This window comes from Haliotis cracherodii, unplaced genomic scaffold, assembly GCF_022045235.1.
Source record: "Haliotis cracherodii isolate W230 unplaced genomic scaffold, xgHalCrac1.p SCAF_2, whole genome shotgun sequence".
Lineage (NCBI taxonomy): Eukaryota > Metazoa > Mollusca > Gastropoda > Lepetellida > Haliotidae > Haliotis > Haliotis cracherodii.
Genome location: NW_027266275.1, coordinates 77223560 through 77244441, shown reverse-complemented (window position 1 = coordinate 77244441; position 20882 = coordinate 77223560). Strand labels below are relative to the sequence as shown.

Sequence of the window (20882 nt, the reverse complement as noted above, 5' to 3'; positions counted from 1 at the left end):
GTTTTACCCACAATTCCACAACAGGTTGTTGTTGACGCATAGCAACAATTTACAGTATGGCGGACAAGCAGGAAAGGTTTGTTGTGAACTCATTGCGGATATATTTACGAAAATATCTTGCATTTGTTTATAGCTTTAAATCTGAAACTATGCATGTTCTTTTTTCAATAATAATGGTGTCCAGATCTGTGTCAAAGGTAACATTTATGACAAATGGGCGACGGAGATAGTGATGAATTTATTTTCCAAGAGACTGACTTTCTGATTATCACAGTAAATAATGTAAGAGCTAGGTACATCTTACTGCTGTTACCTTTCTTTCCGTCTGATTCTCACAAAAAATAAGTAAGGTTAAAGAATTTTTGGCAAGTGGATTTCACACTGTCCAACCTAATAAGCAAGGACTTAGGTTTGAAAATATTAAAGACTAACGGGATTGCGTGGTCCTCGAATCCAAATTGCCTAGATCGATGCGTATGATACCAATCACTGGATTGTCTGGTCCAGACTTGATAATTTACAGACCGCCGTCATATAGAAATATTGTTGAGTGCAGGGTTAAACAAAAACCAAACAAACAACCCAGCATGGCATCTGCCATTGTGAAAGTCTGTGGATGACATACTTTTCATTTCACAATGTTCCATTACTACTTGGCTAACAAACATAAATAACAGTGTATTTAACATGTAGTGCATATAATGAAGTGATTGCCTCTGCTGTTTGTTTACAATCCATAACACTCGTGCTGTGTCTTAAGGGTAGAAGAATTGCCCGATGTTCAGTATTGTACAGATAATGACAAACATTGAACTTGATGACACCCCCTGAAACATCCTTCTCAGTACAAAACATGATGACACCCTTTTAAACATTCTTCCCAACCTAGAACTTGATGACACCCTTTTAAACATTCTTCCCAACCTAGAACTTGATGACACCCTTTTAAACATTCTTCCCAACCTAGAACTTGATGACACCCTTTTAAACATTCTTCCCAACCTAGAACTTGATGACACCCTTTTAAACATTCTTCCCAACCTAGAACTTGATGACACATCAGTGATAGAAATTGGCACTAGTCCTATAGTCCTTGCCAAACTGCCCAACAGGTATAAGGACAAGTAGACATTTGCAATATTTAAGGGTTTTCTTATATGTTATCATCATCATGTTATCATTATTGTAGACCCGTTTTTGTCCAGAAATCCGTTGTCCATGCACATGCAGTCAGATAGTTACTCTTACAAGTAACAAAACCTGTCTCACGTACATGTTACATCGTCAACTGAGTAGAAGGACTAGTGGACTAAAATGTTAGTTTCTATCACTGCTTGAGTCTTCTAAACAGGCACATTGTGTTCAATACCATTTAACTGGCAAGGTATGGTGTTAATGTGTTCACAATGTTACTCTCATTACTTGGACGTCAGATCTTTCATGTATTTTTTCAATGTATTTCCCTGACTCCATGCAAGTGGAAATCACAAGACTGATAAAACCCTAATTAAACACCAATTCACTCCCATGATCTTTGCTTTTATGTTTCTGATATATTTTTCAATTTCATGTTCATTCTCATCCTTTATATTTTCCTGTTTTCCAGACCCTCTTCTTCTAAAGTTCAGGATGTTGTCTCCAAGGTGACAACAGAAGCTCTAAAAGAGGTATTACATTTTTTTATATTTTCCAAGCAATCTGAACAGCATCACTGGTCTAAATAGTTGTATTGACTTTGATATGCCTTATTTTGTAATGTATGATTTGTGCAACAGTATGATGAGCAAATGATAATCATGAATGATACAGTTGTTGAATTATTGTCCTGTAAACCAAACTATTTAATTACTAATCATGTTAATAAAAGTCAGTAAGTAGTAATAGGTGAGGTGAAATTGTGTTTAACGTCGCGTCCAAGATTATTGCACTTATATATAGCAACATGCATGTACATTTGTATGTTTGTGTGGCTGCTTGTACATGTACTAGTCCAGACTGATGCCAATTTATAGTGCTAGCTCACTGAGATCCCGCAACTCCGAGGAGCAGGGGTAGAGGGGGTTGAAACCAGGGACATTTCCACGTCAGACATTTTTTTATTCTAAGAACAAAGAGCAAAACATGGTTACAACGCACGCACAACAATGATTCACAAACAGGCATTTTCACAAGAAAATAAACGAGCAGTGTGAACATATAACATACACATATAACATATAGAGAAATAAGTGATGTTAACCCCCAAAACATACAAGAACAGGGGAAACGTAAAACACAACGTGCATGCGCGAACCCCGCAAGTATAGAGAAATAAGGGCGGGAAAAATTATATCCAAGCGTAGCTACCATAAAAGCACAGTTTATTAGAGAATAAACTATAATAAATATCACCGAATATTCGAGGAACGCTTCAGCAGTAGGATACAGGTCTTGCTAACGCAAGCGAAGGAGACAAGAGTGACGGGTGTCACATGGCAGCTAGGTGGCTACGCACGTGCTGCATGAGGTAATTGAGATCTCTGTGGTAGATTTCGCTATAGCAGCAGTTGTGGGAGACAACAGCCTCGGTATAACAGTGTTAACGTATTACTTATAGAATATTCCGGATAGGAAAATTCTACAAAATTGTGTTTAACGTCGCATCCAAGATTATTGCACTTATATAGCAACATGCATGTACATGTGTATGTTTGTGTGGCTGCTTGTACTAGTCCGGACTGATGCCAATTTATAGTGCTAGCCCACTGAGATACCATGCCGCAGTTTAACATGAATACCCCACTTAGACACAATATACTGACTCCAAACCGACCAGTCCTTGTTTTAGCCCCTTAGCCGCCCACGGAGGCGGTCCAGTAAGTAGTAATAGCACAATGCTAAACCCTCCCTTTGGCTGAAGAGCTCCTTGATGGGCATACTGATTGAAGAGTAACGTCTAATGGGAGTGTGACGAACATGAAGTGTGACATTCAGTAATGGAGACTTTTATCCACAGTTTGAAACAGACGCCATGGAGGAAGATGGAGAAACCAGACCCTCGTCCCGACCAGGGTCAGCCAAACCCTCCTCAAGACCACAGTCAGGGAGAAAATCTGCTGGGGGTAACCATTTTGTATTTAATTCTATTTATGTAGACAAGCAGATGTTATTCAACAATGTTCTGTAATTGAACATTGATTCTTGAAGATATACAAACATCATGAAGACATGTAGTTAGTTACTTGTTTCACATTCGTTGATGCTATTTATGCCGACAATATTTGAATAGCAGTGCCGACTGTAACTTTTGTTAAGTGTCTGTTTCTGTTGACATTTCAATTGTAGACTACATATCCAGGTGAGCTACATGCAGTGCCATTACATTATTTTTTCCCACCTACTAACCAAGATTGTTGTTTTTTTAAGAAATATTTTTTACACTTTTTTTAATGTGTTATCACATACAAACTGCCTTCAGTTGCCTTAAAACTAGGATAAGTTAAAATGTATTACCTCTCACAAAGCCATTGTCAAGGATTTTGAGGAAAATTGCAGAAATTGTTATCAAACCAATGGTATCTTGTGTAACCTTTGCCTCTTAACCACTTAATGATAATCTTTATCATGGCTCATAATATTGATAACATGGATGAACATTTGCAGCTGTCTGATCTTGTTATTTTGGATATGGATATCTCCAAATATTGCAGTAAATATTGCTAAATATGCAAAAAAAATGGCACATAACTATATGCCTGTAGAAGGCAGTTGTACATTCTTTTCTGAATGTTTCTATACTGTCTCTTCAGCTGGAGGAGTTTGGTAGTCTGGTAGTTGTTCTAAAATATCCTTTAATGACTAGGTTCGCGTCCAACATCAGCTGCTCCAAAGGCTGCTTCACGTCCAACATCAGCTACCCCTAAGGCTGACTCACGTCCAACATCAGCTACCCCTAAGGCTGCTTCACGTCCGACGTCAGCTACCCCTAAGGCTGATTCACGTCCAACATCAGCTACCCCTAAGGCTGATTCACGTCCAACATCAGCAGCCAAGACAGGACGTACACCCACGCCCACAAGCGACCGCCCTCCATCAGCTCGACCATCATCAGCCACAGCTCGACCATCCTCAGCTGCAGGTCGACCTGCATCTGCTAAGTTAGCCAGCCCCACTGGCCCCCTTGAGGTCACAGGAGAGAGGGTAGGGTCGACCACACCCACAGCAGGAGGCAAGGTCTCCCCACAGGACGGGTCTCGACCTGCATCTGCAGCCAAGTCAGGTCAAGGGAGTCGACCTGCATCTAACGCAGGTAGCCGACCTGGATCAGGTATCAAGAGGCCAGACTCAGTTACTGAGAAAGAGATCGGTGAGTCAAGCTTTATATTAGTATCCTGTCCAGGGGCCCATTCCACATAGTGATCTTAGCACTGATATGATTGTAACCATACTTTAACATAGGCTTACAATAGTCATAACTCTAAGATTGCTTTGTGGAAGGAAACCCAGGTGACATATGCAGATGTGCTTATTAGTATTAGGTTTAATGGTGTTTTGTTGTATTTTCAAACTTTCATCTCTCGCTGCCATTATGGAAGGCTGTTTCTGGAAGTCCAATATGGTCTTCGCTTCCCACTCCCTCCTTGACATCTCTGTTAATGACCACTTGGGTCTTCACCAATTCTTGTCTGGTAGACTTGATTGGCTGGAGACCCTTTCCGCATCGATTATAAGTCGTACGCTGTATCAATTATTATTTACAGCTATGCAGCCATTCATGTAATGATGTAACGCATGATCTACCCAAATTCATGTTGTTATAATTTTTTATTTTGAAGTTTACACAATATACAGCTTTTCCATTGGACGAGAGGTCAGTCACATGACCCCAAAATTGACCTTCATAAGTGTATGAATGACTCTATTTGATGCTCATACATTTTACACGAAATCTTGATATGACGTAAACACTGATGGACTACTTCCACATTCCTAGGGCAACCCCTAGGAATTCCCTAGCACGAACAAATACAGAAGCGTCCTACCGATCATTTAGATCCATTAATCTTGAACTCAGTGTTTTAGTTTACATTGATCAACGTCATAGAGTTTGACTGCATGATCATTAACGAATATCCTGACTACGACCCATGCTAGTGAACAAAACGAACTAACGCACATCCAAAGTATCGTAGTATTGGCTCGATCTGTGTCTAGACTACAGTGACAGTCTACAGTAATCTATGAATTTACCTGAGTATCTATTGGACACATCTTTACAATAATCTTTCAATGACTGGCCAAATGATCAATGATGACTAAAACATGTACAGTAACCGCCACAAGTTCATTAACAACTTCCGAAATCTCTCTCGTCACGTTTATCGTGTCGGCCATTTTGACGGTGGTCCTTGATGTAAACGTATTACAATGTGCTGTCATTGTGAACAGATCTTTCTCGTCCAATGACGATATTATTTGAGTAATTTTGTTCTAAAGAAACTACAAAAGTTGTTCTTGTAGAGCATGTTAAGCATACATACGCTCATGTCAACTCTCGTTTTGAGAACTATTTTATTCCGCAATACATCGGTTTGTTGTTTTGGTGTCAGTGTAAACATTAAATCACATGTATCCAGTACTAAATATCATTGTGTATGGATCTAGGTCTACATTATTTGCTGTAAAAATAGTGATATAAAAATTTATAAGGGTTGACTTTCTCAAGCTCCGATGTTCATACAGTTTGGCCCTCACTCTATGAAGGTTCATACTCCAATGAACTCACACACAGAGAAAGTCAACTCTTAAATGTCCAACTAACATAAAGGGATCATATCACCTGTTATAGTGTATTTTTCCCACTCACCAATTTTTTGTCTAGGCAGTGTGATAGATTTTTTATTCCAATGTTTAGCACCAGCTTCGTTGTGTATGTCTTATGGTTGTATCTGCGCCCCACCATCTAACTGTGGTATAAATGTATAGTGTGAGATAGGATAAGTATATCACGCTATATGCCCTCCCAACCAACCCTGCATCACAGTTCCTCTAGCCTGTAAGCTCTGCAAAAGAGAATGATCGTAATTTGTTGTTGATTTGTTTGAGTGGTAACCATGGTGATGTTGGGATGTGTTCAGGTGAATTGTTTTTGAGAAACTGGAAACTTTGTTCAAGCATGTTTCCACATAGGATCAAAAGAAGAAGGAAGAAATTCATAATGTGAGATTGGATAAGTATTATTAGGCCAGGGACTTAAACAATGAGGAAAAAGCCAACACTAATTAGCAGGGCAATTACCCCTAGAGCATCACTCTCACATCACAGGAGTAGAAAACATGAAACATGGGGAAACATGACCTTGTAGGGGTGAGACTTAACCTTAGTGAGACTTTAACACGATGTACCAGAAAGGTTTGTGCTAATACTACGAGAGAGCTATGTAGTTAAATGTATCCAAAGTAATGAACTAGTTAAGAAAACAGACTAGGGCTCCAGAATGCACACAAAAACCACTTTAGACCCAGGCCTGACCAGTGAGCTCTTTGCATTATCTAATCTTCTTGATCAAGGAATAATATATAGAAATTACACAGTTCTTTGGTAATTGAAACAAGTGACGATATTGCCAGTATTTGACTTGAATCTTAAAATACAAATACAATTCTTGTTGCAACAGGACTATCCTTACCTGGTCTATGTGCTCAGAAAACATGTTTAAACTGAAAGTTAATTAACAGTCTTCTGATTCGATTAAGTGTATTGTGGGCCTGCTTATACGATGCCACAGTGTATTCCGTAGACTAACATTTAGTCTCTGAAATCTTATATTACACTATATCCTTCTTGACTCTATGCATTTCTAGATTATTATTTTTTCATAAAATAAATATATTCCACGGTCATGGTCATGATGGTGCAGGACTATGTATTCCGTTAAGAGGCCCATTATACAGGTTACAGCAACTGGCTAACAGTTACTGTTACAGAGGTACATAGAGAATAGAATAGGGATATACATTACTCAGAAATAAAGTTTGCTCTACCCCCATGTGTAGTGTAATGAAGTATAGTTTGCCCTGAACATTTGTAGTTAAAGCATGAGGACACTTGCTGACATGAGTCCATTATGATGGAAGTCAAAAAGTGTACTTTATCGGATAAGTACAGTCAGCACCTTTGATCTTTTAGCGAAGCATCTTAGAATGTATAATCAAGGAGAACGAAGCAAATGTGTAATGGTGTTGATTACTTGACTGCTTGACCCTTGATTTGATGAAGATTGCCCTTGTTACAGATGTAGGTGAAGAGAAAGAACCAGACAATACAATGGCCTTAGAGTTGGCAGGTAAGTCACCTGGCCTGTATCCGCTCACCACCAGTGAGAGTGTGAGTGAGTGAGGTGGGTTTTATGCCGCTTTTAACAGTATTACAGTTATATCGCAGCGTGTCAGCTTAATGTGGGAGGAGAGCCCGAAGTGATGCAGGTCTCAGACGTTTACCACTTCAGTGAAAGCCACGAGCATGGGTATGGTTCTGACAAACCTAGAAACATAATCGGGGTGAACTGGGATTCGACCCCACAATCATAGGTTTCTGGCATGCCCAAGGGACACAACTCTGCACAGTGAATCACAGCACCTTAGACACTGGGCTACCTATGCCTCTGTGAGAGTGTGACATATAGGGGTTCCTTGGGTCAATTTTACTTGAATAACAGGACTCATTGGTTTCGCCAAGTGGTAGCACAAGGATCTGTTTAATTTGGGCTATCCTAAGAAATATAACTTACATGGCTCCTTAAACTCATCTTACTCACTTAATGTTGGAATGTTGTTGCATTGATACAGCTGAAGATGAGGATGACCCCCAAAAGTATGATTTTGGAGTTTATGATGACGGTGAACCTGGTGACTACCCTGAGCCCCAGATGCCCTCTGAGCCCCAGATGCCCTCTGAGCCACCTCAGACCCATGTCAATATCACCGACATCCTGGACCGCCCACCCTCCGACCCTGAGGGGGACGACAGTGATGGAGGGAGTGATGATGAAGAGGAAGCTGTAGATGAAGTTGGCGCGGACACTGATGATGCCAGCGATAATGAAACTGATATGGTGGTCCTGGACCCTGATCATGTAAGTGTTGATAGGAACAGCTGTTCATGTACATACGTTTCAACAGCTGATTGTATATATATGCTCCCAGGTGGTCATGTTTTATCAGCTTGACACGTACATGTTGACAGCTGTTCATGTAAGGTTTGGACCATAAATGGCTTCTGTAATCCTTTTTAATAATATTTGGTATAAGTTTGCCATTTGTTTGTAAAATATGAATAATGTGAATGCATTGGTGCAAAAATGTTTACGGTTTTCAACATGTCAGTAATATTTTAAAATAGTAAATAAAATTAAAACATTAATTTATTAACAAAATTCTTTTGTTCTTTCAATCATTCTCTAACTTTAAAACAATCTCTTTTTCAGCCCCTGATGAGAAGATTTCAGAATGCTTTGAAGAATCACCTGGAGAAGCAGAACGAGAAAGTCTCTCTTGAACTGAGGGAATTGGTAAGAATAATCAGTGCATATCTGAATGATAATGTTGAGCAATCAGAAAATTATTCCAAAACTTTTAATTGACGAATTAGTCAAACTTGACATGAAATCAAGACTAGTCTCTCAGGTTTGGATCTTATAAAATTGAAACTAAAATATAACAACCAAAATATTTCAAATGGTACACTCTGATTCTATGATAATTATTTTGTGTGCAGGAGGAGAACCTTCGCTCCAAGAAGAGGAACCGTGAGGACCTGGGTGTGGAGCTGTATGGAGTCCAGCAGGAGTTGGCTCGGTACCAGATGATGCTGGAACAGAACCACGACGAATACTCCACACTCAACCAGGATCGCCAGCACGAAGAGCAGCAGCTGGATGAGGTCCGTTCCCTGTACAAGGACAACCAGCTGGCTGTCAACAAGGAGAAGAAGAGGGGTAAGGGAGGAAGATTGTCATGTGTGAAGCTACTAAGCTGAATGTCAACATCTGTATGGGCAGGGTTCCACAAAGGATCCACAAAGCTATCGTGGCACTAAGACTGTCGTAAGCCTATGTTAAAGTTCCTCGAGTTATGATCACCTTAGCGCTAAGATTGCTTTGTGGAATGGGATCTAGACCATTTTATTTTGTTTTACAGTTGTTAATTGAAAACTTGCTGATGCATGTTGAACACCAGATCACTTATCCACTCACCAAGACACTCACCCACGCATGCACACTCACTCACTCACTCACTCACTCACTCACTCACTCACTCACTCACTCACTCACTCACTCACTCACTCACTCACTCACTCACTCAACAACTCGCTCGCTCACTCACTGAACAACTGGCTCACTCACTCACTCAAGAACTCAAGAACTCACTGAACAACTCGCTCACTCACTGAACAACTCACACACTCACTCACTGAACAACTTGCTCACTCACTCACTCACTCACTAAAAAAACTCACTCACTGAACAACACGCTGAACAACTCACTCACTCACTGAACAACTTGCTCACTCGCTCACTCACTCACTCACTCACTCACTCACTCACTCACTCACTCACTCACTCACTCACTCACCCACACACTCACTGTACCTGGGCTGTCCTGTAGGTGCTGAACTCCAGGCTGAGGTTGAGAACCTGGCACTGCGTCTCTTCTACATGGACAATGCTAAGGAGGATGTGCGTGGTGACATCGCCATCATGAGACGCGCTGCGGAGAAGGCGGAGTCAGAAGTGGCCAAGGTCGAGATGGAGAAGCAGAAACAGGTCAGATATATTAGTTTTACACAAAAAAATCAAATTCTTGAAAGCATAACGAATAATATGTATGATATAAGGAACTAGGATTAACAAGATTTAATATCGACTAATTCGGTTCAGGTAATGATTTCTGAAGAATTGTTTTATTTTCTTCCAAGGACTTGTACGTGGACCGCCTGGTGGAGAGGGTGGACAAGCTGAAGGAGGAGATGGCCATGTTTGAAGCTCAGATCATCGCCCAGTCGGACGAGACAAAGGCAGCCAAGGAAGCGCTGATGGAAGCACACATGGAAATTGAGGTGAGTCAGTAGGAGGGTATTAGAATGGCAAGGATTGTAATTTGATTGTAATCTTTTAGAAAATTGAATGGAACATGTCTCCCTGCAGGCAATCACCCTTGAAAAGAAGCAGCTGTTTCAGCAGTGGAATAGCAGTCTGATTGGAATGAGGCGCCGAGACGAGGCGCATTCGGCCATGGAGGAGGCTCTCAAGTAAGAATGTGAATTCAGGAATTGGGGAGATTTCTAGTCCCAGATAGGGCTATGGTGAGAATTTTAGGGTTTTACTTCTTCTGAACCTCATTAGAGCTAGGAGGGTCTTATCATGTGCAAGGTGTACACGCAGGTAATTTTACACAGGGGCACTGGGTTTGGGTAAACTTGCAGTCCTAGCTAGTTTAGATCAATATTCAGGCTCATAACTTTAATTAACAAATATCTGGTATTACAGCTGTAGCTGAAAATATCTCCCTACAAAATCCCAGCTCCCCCCAATAGCAAATGATGGGTCACTAAGGTGTTTGGGATGAATATGATTTTATGGGTCACCTGACTGTTGCCCACCATTGCAGTCAGCAGCAGCAGAAGATCCTGTCACTGGAGACTGAGATCGAGGGATTCAAGAAATCCATCCAGAAGGAGCAGGAGCAGAATGAGAAGCTGTGTCAGATCCTGGCCAAGACGAACCGGGACATCGACATGGTCAAGAAGCAGCTGACCACCTGCCAGGCTAAACACGACGCTCTCAAGGCCGAGTACACGACCTTCACCCGGATGTTGCATGAGACTGAGCAGACACTCAACAAGGCCACAACAGTAGGTTGAGATGATGGCTCAAGGCATTTGTGTGTAACACTAAAATAAAAATAACATTTCAAATCCAAGATTTTCTTTCATTCTGGCAGTTTTGTTGATATTGTTTTGAACTATGCTATGAAAGATTAACTTTGATGTGATCAAAAATATTTAGCAATCATTCATTTACCAATATTCGTCCATTGCGGAGTCTTTTGATAAATGAAGTGTTGAACATGTCTAAAGTCATCTTAAATAAAGAAACAGATATTAATTATGATATGCTACGATTCTTATTAGGGTACTTGTAAGTAACAATTATTCAGTTCATGAATCTCTTCATGACTGTGTGCTTGGCAGTATCAGGAATGTGAGAATAAAACTGTGGAATCGTACCTTATCACCATCTGTTCTGTTGCAGGACAAGACCCTGCGCATGAATGAGTTGAATGGGCTGAGGAAGCAGATCGAGCGAGAGTACCAGGAGAAGGTGAAGCTGGAGGATGAGATCATGGAGAAGATCCGGGACCAGCTGACCATGGACAAGGCTTCCCAGTACACCAAGAAACTGACCAAAAAGATGAGGGACCTCACCAAGAGTCTGGTGAGTTCACCTGGATAGTATTTAGGTTTAGACAAAGACCAACAAAGTTTTTGTCTATAATGTTCATTCAAGTATTCTAGCAACCACCAAAATACAAATACAGATGTCACACACCACATGCTTCCCATCAGACAACTGGCAAGCCTCATGGCTTTTACATCCAGGCAATCGATTGGCAATCATATGAATTATGATCATGATAATAGTTAGCAGTTATTCTCTTATAAGCAATAATAATTCACAAATGGTTGTCCTGTTGACTAAGGCACCACAAGTGTTGGGTTTGAGGCTTGCAAGAAACACTGGATTTTCCCTGAGTATGATTCTTGGTTTGTCAGGACCATCTATACCTGTAATTGTTTCTCTGAAGTGGTAAATGTCAAATGTCTGCATCAATTCTCCTCATTCTTCTGCAGTTCAGTGTAGTAGTGCTGAGCCCAATTCACACTCACACTCACCCTATGTATTTGAAAAGGTCACAAATATTAGTTATTTCACACTGTAAATAGCAACAAATCACTAACTGATCATGCACTTTTTTCTAAACCGTTTGAGAAAGGTGCTGATGCTGTTGTTTCGGTATGTAACTTGCATCTATTTTATCAACTTATGTGTTTGTGTTTTCAGGAGACCCAAATGGCGGAGGTAGAGAACACCATTGCCCGGAATGCTCTGGACACGTCCAATGTGAAGGCCAGGACAGAGAGACTGAAGAAGATCCTGCAGGGTCTAGACGATGAGATCCGCCAGAAGAATGACATCATCTCCAAGAGTGAGAATGAGATTATCAAGAGAAATGCTATCATTGAACGCAAACAGAATCTGATTGATCAGTTCAACAAGAAGCTCGAGCACATGATCAACTCTGCTGGGGTAAGTTCTCAATACTTGGGGTGATGTCTATGATCAACTCTGCTGGGGCAAGTTCTCAATACTTGGGGTGATGTCTACTGGACATGTCTCTGCTGGGGTAAATTCTCAATAGTCGGGGTGATGTCTACTGGACATGTCTCTGCTGGGGTGAGTTCTCAATACTTGGGGTGATGTCTACTGGACATGTCTCTGCTGGGGTAAGTTCTCAATACTTGGGGTGATGTCTACTGGACATGTCTCTGCTGGGGTAAGTTCTCAATACTTGGGGTGATGTCTACTGGACATGTCTCTGCTGGGGAAAGTTCTCAATACATGGGATACTGTCTACTGGAGATGTTCATAGGCTTCCTTTCCAGGAGTGTATTTAGATGTACAGTGGAATCTGTCCAATTCAGACTTTATGTTTTGACCTCACACTAAGCTGACACATTGTGATGTTACTGATGTACTGTTAAAATTGGCATTAGCCCCAACTGTGTCTCTCCCTATAAGTCCTCATGCCTTGTTTGTCAGGGTGTGGAGCTGGGTCCGCTGGAGGTCACCATCAACTCCCTGCAGAAGTCGATAGACGGGACGCAGCAGGAGATCACAGAACTGCAGCAGATGTGGCTGCGGCAGCAGAGTGAGCTGGTCAGACTGACCAAGGACAAGGAAGACCAGTCGCAGGACGTGGAGAAGCACAAGAAGCAGCTCACCATCCTCTTACAGAAGAAGATCAGGACTGAGCGTATGTTGGGATAGACGTTATATGGGTTGTTGATGGAATGTGTTTGATATAATCTTTAACTGTTTGATACAATCTTTAACTGTTGGATATAATCTTTAACTGTTGGATATAATCTTTAACAGTTGGATATAATCTTTAACTGATCATTATATAGTGTTGCTGTACGTGCCTACAAGAAACCCATGTCATTCATTGTTGATGTTCTGTGTCCACCCTTGTCAACTACATCCTACTAATGATGAGGGAAATAGATGCGCACAGTGGCTTGTGTGACCCTGTGGGAACACTAGTGTAATTGTGTCATCATATCATAATATTGTTCTGAAGACAATGATTCACAATACTTTAACGAACAACATCTATCTGCTCTAATTTGGAACAATTACATTGTTGTGAAAAACATTGTGTAAACTTGCATCCACTGTTGCCAGAAATGGCACTAAGCATGACAGTTGCCCAAACATGGCACCAAACTTGGCGCCGAACATGGCAGTTGACATTGCTACATACTTTGTGATATCAATCAACAGATGACATTGACCAGCAGAGACGTGAGACATATGATATTGACCGCCACATCCGCAACATGCAGAATGACATGATCAAGTTGAACACACTGCTACACAGAGAGAAGGGCTATGAGGTGGAACTTGAGCAGGGCACATCGTTGCTTGAGAATGACTTCATCGCCAACTTGAAGGAAGCAGAGAGATCATCCATAGAGATGCAGGACAATCTGGACTCTGTGAAGGAGGAGAAGGAGAGGCTACTGAACAGTCTGGTGGAGGCAGAGTGAGTAGAGACAGGTGGTAGTGAGGCTACTGAACAGTCTGGTGGAGGTAGAGTGGGTAGAGACAGGTGGTAGTGAGGCTACTGAACAGCCTGAGTAGAGACAGGTGGAAGGGAGGCTACTTAACAGCCTGAGTAGAGACAAGTGGTAGGGAGGCTACTTAACAGCCTGAGTAGAGACAAGTGGTAGGGAGGCTACTTAACAGCCTGAGTAGAGTCAGGTGGAAGGGAGGCTACTTAACAGCCTGAGTAGAGACAAGTGGTAGGGAGGCTACTTAACAGCCTGAGTAGAGTCAGGTGGAAGGGAGGCTACTTAACAGCCTGAGTAGAGACAAGTGGTAGGGAGGCTACTTAACAGCCTGAGTAGAGACAGGTGGTAGTGAGGCTACTTAACAGCCTGAGTAGAGTCAGGTGGAAGGGAGGCTACTTAACAGCTTGAGTAGAGACAAGTGGTAGGGAGGCTACTTAACAGCCTGAGTAGAGTCAGGTGGTAGGGAGGCTACTTAACAGCCTGAGTAGAGTCAGGTGGAAGGGAGGCTACTTAACAGCCTGAGTAGAGACAAGTGGTAGGGAGGCTACTTAACAGCCTGAGTAGAGACAGGTGGTAGGGAGGCTACTTAACAGCCTGAGTAGAGACAAGTGGTAGGGAGGCTACTTAACAGCCTGAGTAGAGTCAGGTGGAAGGGAGGCTACTTAACAGCCTGAGTAGAGACAAGTGGTAGGGAGGCTACTTAACAGCCTGAGTAGAGACAGGTGGTAGGGAGGCTACTTAACAGCCTGAGTAGAGTCAGGTGGAAGGGAGGCTACTTAACAGCTTGAGTAGAGACAGGTGGAAGGGAGGCTACTTAACAGCCTGAGTGGAGACAAGTGGTAGGGAGGCTACTGAACAGTCTGAGTAGAGTCAGGTGGAAGGGAGGCTACTTAACAGCCTGAGTAGAGACAGGTGGACGGGAGGCTACTGAACAGCCTGAGTAGAGACAGGTGGTAGTGAGGCTACTGAACAGTCTGAGTAGAGACAGGTGGTATGGAGGCTACTTAACAGCCTGAGTAGAGACAAGTGGTAGGGAGGCTACTGAACAGTCTGAGTAGAGTCAGGTGGTAGGGAGGCTACTTAACAGCCTGAGTAGAGACAAGTGGTAGGGAGGCTACTTAACAGCCTGAGTAGAGTCAGGTGGAAGGGAGGCTACTTAACAGCCTGAGTAGAGACAAGTGGTAGGGAGGCTACTTAACAGCCTGAGTAGAGACAGGTGGTAGTGAGGCTACTTAACAGCCTGAGTAGAGTCAGGTGGAAGGGAGGCTACTTAACAGCTTGAGTAGAGACAAGTGGTAGGGAGGCTACTTAACAGCCTGAGTAGAGTCAGGTGGTAGGGAGGCTACTTAACAGCCTGAGTAGAGTCAGGTGGAAGGGAGGCTACTTAACAGCCTGAGTAGAGACAAGTGGTAGGGAGGCTACTTAACAGCCTGAGTAGAGACAGGTGGTAGGGAGGCTACTTAACAGCCTGAGTAGAGACAAGTGGTAGGGAGGCTACTTAACAGCCTGAGTAGAGTCAGGTGGAAGGGAGGCTACTTAACAGCCTGAGTAGAGACAAGTGGTAGGGAGGCTACTTAACAGCCTGAGTAGAGACAGGTGGTAGGGAGGCTACTTAACAGCCTGAGTAGAGTCAGGTGGAAGGGAGGCTACTTAACAGCTTGAGTAGAGACAGGTGGAAGGGAGGCTACTTAACAGCCTGAGTGGAGACAAGTGGTAGGGAGGCTACTGAACAGTCTGAGTAGAGTCAGGTGGAAGGGAGGCTACTTAACAGCCTGAGTAGAGACAGGTGGACGGGAGGCTACTGAACAGCCTGAGTAGAGACAGGTGGTAGTGAGGCTACTGAACAGTCTGAGTAGAGACAGGTGGTATGGAGGCTACTTAACAGCCTGAGTAGAGACAAGTGGTAGGGAGGCTACTGAACAGTCTGAGTAGAGACAGGTGGTAGTGAGGCTACTGAACAGTCTGAGTGGAGGCAGAGTGAGTAGAGACAGATGGTTGGCAATTTTATTCATATTTTAACATCCTCTGCTAAAGGAAAAATATAGTTTTTTCAAGTATCCAATATTTCTTGTTTCAGGCGTCAAATCATGTTGTGGGAGAAGAAGACCCAGCTTGCCAGGGAGACCCGGGCAGCTGTAGACTCTGAGATTGGACAGGGGGAGATCAGAGCCATGAAGTCCGAGATCCATCGGATGCAGGTCAGGTACAGTCAGCTGATGAAGCAACAGGAGAAGATGATCCAGGACATGGAGAAGGCCGTCTCCAGGTATGTCAGCTGTGTAATGTATTTGTAGGAGTTCTCATTACCTGTTAGATATCTCATAACACATTTGCTGTAACAGTAAATATGACAAAGTTGCGAAGTTGTGTTTTTGATGTTGATGGTTTGGGGTTTGGGGGGGGATGGCCAGAGGGGTGTTTGTGGAAGTCCACTGGTTAATCCTGTAATAATGGTAAAAGTGGCTTTAAAACAAGACTTGACTTGTTCCAGTTAGTATGTTGTTTATATTTCCTGTTAAATCCATCCATCTATATATTCAGGAGAGACACCATCGTTACCCGAGGTGACTCTCAGTCCAAGATGAAGCAGAAAGTTGTTACCAAGGGAACGTTTGAGAGACAGATGGCTGAGCATCGTAGAAAGATAAAACAAACAACAAATGTAAGTTTTGTTTCTTCCTCTGTCAATTTTGTTTGAAAATGCAAATCAGGGAAGTCATTCGGATGTGACTAAGTTGGTAGCCTTGTGCACATTAGAACCCTAGTGCTTGTAAAGGTTACCTTAATGGCGGCTGAGATTATGGTACTAGAATGGGTCACTTTGAAAATGTGTCATTGAACTATGATTACTTCGAACAGTGCTTGGGGCATGGAGGGCCTAGTCACCTAAGGCGCGGTAATTCACTGTGCAGAGTTGTCTCCCTTGGGCCAGCCCTAAACCTATGATTGTGTGTTCAAATGCCCAATTTTGTTTCCAGGTTTGTCAGCACCATGCTTGTGGGTCTGGGGTTCCACCAAATCGGTAAATGTCAGATCTGCATCACTTCAGGCTTTCCTCCCACATTGAGCTGACATGCTGAATTTTGTTTCCAGGTTTGTCAGCATCATGCTTGTGGGTTTGGGGGTTTCACCAAAGTGGTAAATGTCAGATCTGCATCACTTCAGGCTTTCCTTCCACATTGAGCTGACACGCTGTGGTATGACTGGAATACTGTTAAAAGCAGTGTTAAGCCCAATTCACACTCACACTCACTCGAACAGTGCTCCTGTTAGATTGTTTGCCTGTTCTAGGGCTAATTACAATGAACTCGCCATTACCCCATGATTGTACTAAAAGCTGACCAGCGAGGATCGGTTGGTAACAAGAATGTGTGGCCTGGCTGTCATGTGTCATGGTACTCCAGTTGCATAGATCGCTGCTCATGCCATCAGTTGCTGGTTTGCTTGGGTCACACTAATACAGGCAGACATGAAAGTGATATATCACTGACCAGGGATCAGAATTAAGATTCAGGAAGCACTGATGACATTTCCTTGTTGACTACCACTTTAACCATTACGGACCCTGTTGGGATTCCAGGTTAGAACAGGTCCCAGCAGCTCATGCAGGTCATAAGAGATGACTAAGTATATCGTGTTGTCAGGTCCAAGCAGCTCATGCAGGTCATAAGAGATGACCAAGTATATCGTGTGGTCAGGTCCCAGCAGCTCATGCAGGTCATAAGAGATGACCAAGTATACCATGTGGTCAGGTCCCAGCAGCTCATGCAGGTCATAAGAGATGACCAAGTATATCATGTGGTCAGGTCCCAGCAGCTCATGCAGGTCATAAGAGATGACCAAGTATATCATGTGGTCAGGTCCCAGCAGCTCATGCAGGTCATAAGAGATGACCAAGTATACCATGTGGTCAGGTCCCAGCAGCTCATGCAGGTCATAAGAGATGACCAAGTATATCATGTGGTCAGGTCCCAGCAGCTCATGCAGGTCATAAGAGATGACCAAGTATATGGTGTGGTCAGGTTTGGTGACTTAGTATATAGCGTGTCATCATACCCAACAGCGTGAATCATTGTTCACAATATCTATCACTGGATTGTTTGGTTCAGGTTCATTATGTACAGATTGCCATCATATATCTGGGATATTGCTGACTGTGGCGTTAAACTCCCTCTATCATTCACTCACTCACTCTCGCTCCCTCCCTCTCTCTCCTAGTCACTCACTCACTCTGTGTGCCATCTCTATACTACAGGATGCTTCAAGCTGTGACAGTGACATTCATGAGCTGCGCGATCACCAGCAGGAGCTGAGTGGGCAGCTCGAGGAGAAGCAGGTCAACTGTCAGCAACTCCAGGGCTCTGCAGACACCCTGGATGGGGACATCGAGAGGCTCCTTGATGTGAAGTTAAAGGTGTGGATTGTGTCTTATCATGGTGTAGTGGCTGCTGCGTCTGGAACATTGATATTTATCCTCTTGTGGATTAGTGTGTATGTAGGCTTAAAGCATTCAGCCCAAGGAAATAGCACTTTATGTAAGGGCTCAACGTAGGGCTGGGACGGGTAACTCGGGTACTAGGGTCGGGTGGGTCCTGAGTAGGACCCGGGTACCCACAGGACTACCCAGTCCCGTGGTTAGTCACATGATATATTGTTTGATAACAAAAACTCCACAAGTCGCTAATGTTCGCATTTCTTTCTGACACAATCCTTTTGACTTGTGTATGTCTGAGTAAAGGTAAACCTTCAGTCAACTTCAGTGTACGCCTGATCTGATCGTTTGATACATGTATCTAAATAGTTTTGGCCAGGGCTACGATAAAACACTTCTCAATCAGACATTTTGTTCCCAACTCTTGAGACCTGCAGTGGGTACCCGGGTAGGGCCAGGTAATAGGGGATCAGGTACCCGGGTAGTAAATTTGGGCTCGTCCCAGCCCTAGTTCAGCGTACTGTATTTGAACTATGCATGAAAGTGTTTGAATTAAATTAAGGGACTGGTCATATCTTATAGAGAGTGTGTGGGCTGGTGGAATTGGTTGTAGATCTGTATCATATTTTCCCCCCTCCCTGCCTATAGCAAATGACCAGACTCAAAATAATATTCAAATTTCATTTTTTCATTACCCCTATAGTTGTGAATTTTGCTTGGCCACCCCTCTTTCGTATCATTTTTTCATTCCCCCCCCTTCCCCCCCCCCCCCCCCCCCCCCCCCCCACTGATTAGCATATTCTTAAAATAAAAATTGTTATTGTGTCAACTCTCATTATCTAAGAAATATATGAATATATCGTGTTTTCAGCTCCAGGGAGTATGTTTCAAAGAGGACACATTCATATCTAATTAATAAAATTGTCTATGACTGCATCCTGTATCAGGGCAGGGAAAAATGAAGTTGTGTCACAAAGGTTTTATATAGAGGAAATGATCACATGTCCAGTCACAGACAGCACTCCACTGTGAGACTTTATTATTCACATGTTTTGACAGTGTTGTTATTTTAATCAATCATAACGTAATACAACAATTACAGCTTGCTGCAATGAAAAGTAATGGATTTGGCTGAGAATGTACCTTAATGATATTCTGTAAGGTGTGGTAAGGATATCATCGCTGGTTTGATGTGGAGATTCCTAGGTAGATAGACACAGATTAATCTGCATACGTTGTGAATGAAAATTGATTTAGCAATTACCATCCAAAAATATAAAATATATAATGAAATAAAGTGATAGCATCCATTGTTCACAGGAGAGAGGTAAACAAACAATGTCATAGATCATGGAGTCAATTCGGATGTAATTACAATATTATTAATATTCAAATGCATAATATATTTATTTGAATTTGCAATTTGCAGTTGCCTTTATTCACACAATGACACAATGGCAAAGTTCTTAATTGATGTTTCATATCATGACTGCACCTGAAATGAGTCGAAAATATCTGACTGCGCATAAGGCTAAAAAAATCCTTTTTCCAAAATACTGCATCCCCTAGAGGGGGTAAGGGGTACTCTATACTCAAGAAAATATGGTTAATAAATGTAATTCCAATATGATTGAATATGTTCCAGAATATGAAGGATCTTATTGCCAAGCAGCAGAAACACAAGTATTACCAGCAAGTGAAGGATGGCAAGTACACCATGCTGTGCAAGTCGGAGTCCTCCCTGGAGACAGAACACAACAAGCAGATAGATCGCATGCAGGCGCTCAGCACCATCGTGGACAGGCTCAACCAGGAGTTCCCACACGTACAACCAGCATTGAGGAACGTCACCATCGCTCTCAGCTCCCGGGGGGTGCCCCATGATGAGGATTAATGCATTCACCAGCATCGATGCATGTAATCGAGGACCTACAGGATTGATTTTTTGCCTGCCAATCAGTATCTGGAACAGTTTTTCTAACAAGTCATCACCTACTGTTTAATGCATTGCTTGTAGTTGACGGTCTGTTTGAGATTTATGTTCTATCAATATCATTCTGGTTTGAATGCTAAGGTCAAGACCTTGTGTGAAATAATCTGTACTATGAAAATGTCTGTATATTTTGTTCTGTACATTAAAGGTATCTATTGTATATAAGTTATTAAGTTAAATTTAGGTAATGTGATATGTTAATGTGTTTGTCCGTCCATTTATTTTTTAACAGATTATTTCCTTTTAAAATGCCAAATTTGCTCCTTTTTTCACACTTTTTGGAAATACTGAACTTGGCAGAATTATTTTGCAAGCAAAGCTTTGTCCTAAATCTACAATTTGAGTCTTCAAATCTGGGCTCATTTGTTCCAGTATATATTTGTTCCAGTCAAGTTGTAAAATGACTGGAATTTTCACAAAGGCAATTTCCAAAAAGCCTAAATATTTCAGTCACTTTACAACATATATATATATTTAAATATAATGCTGGAATCACATGAATAAACTATGATTTATACAAGTAGTGTGTGAGTGTTCCTATTCATTCATTAATCCTCAAGAGTG

The 20882-nt window shown here is 42.3% G+C and overlaps 1 protein-coding gene across 1 annotated transcript; it reads left to right on the top strand.

Annotated features, from left to right (window-relative positions):
* Window positions 1–53: 53 nt before the first annotated feature.
* Window positions 54–20762, top strand: LOC139468539 (coiled-coil domain-containing protein 40-like). The gene is made up of 20 exons (XM_071250578.1): window positions 54–76; window positions 1607–1667; window positions 2996–3101; window positions 3842–4345; window positions 7274–7324; window positions 7827–8113; window positions 8465–8548; window positions 8755–8974; window positions 9645–9802; window positions 9955–10095; window positions 10184–10287; window positions 10647–10890; window positions 11291–11473; window positions 12101–12346; window positions 12860–13073; window positions 13604–13865; window positions 15971–16159; window positions 16435–16555; window positions 18149–18307; window positions 19971–20762. The coding sequence occupies exons 1-20, from the start codon at window positions 57–59 to the stop codon at window positions 20217–20219; spliced, it is 3603 nt and encodes a 1200-aa protein (XP_071106679.1). The 5' UTR covers window positions 54–56; the 3' UTR covers window positions 20220–20762.
* The last annotated feature ends 120 nt before the right edge of the window (window positions 20763–20882 follow it).

Excerpts from the sequence above, each read along its gene's own strand:
- LOC139468539 (XM_071250578.1), top strand. The coding sequence starts at position 57 with ATGGCGGACAAGCAGGAAAG. Across the intron at positions 13,866-15,970 it reads AACAGTCTGGTGGAGGCAGA|GCGTCAAATCATGTTGTGGG; the intron begins GTGAGTAGAGAC and ends TTCTTGTTTCAG. Across the intron at positions 18,308-19,970 it reads TCCTTGATGTGAAGTTAAAG|AATATGAAGGATCTTATTGC; the intron begins GTGTGGATTGTG and ends AATATGTTCCAG.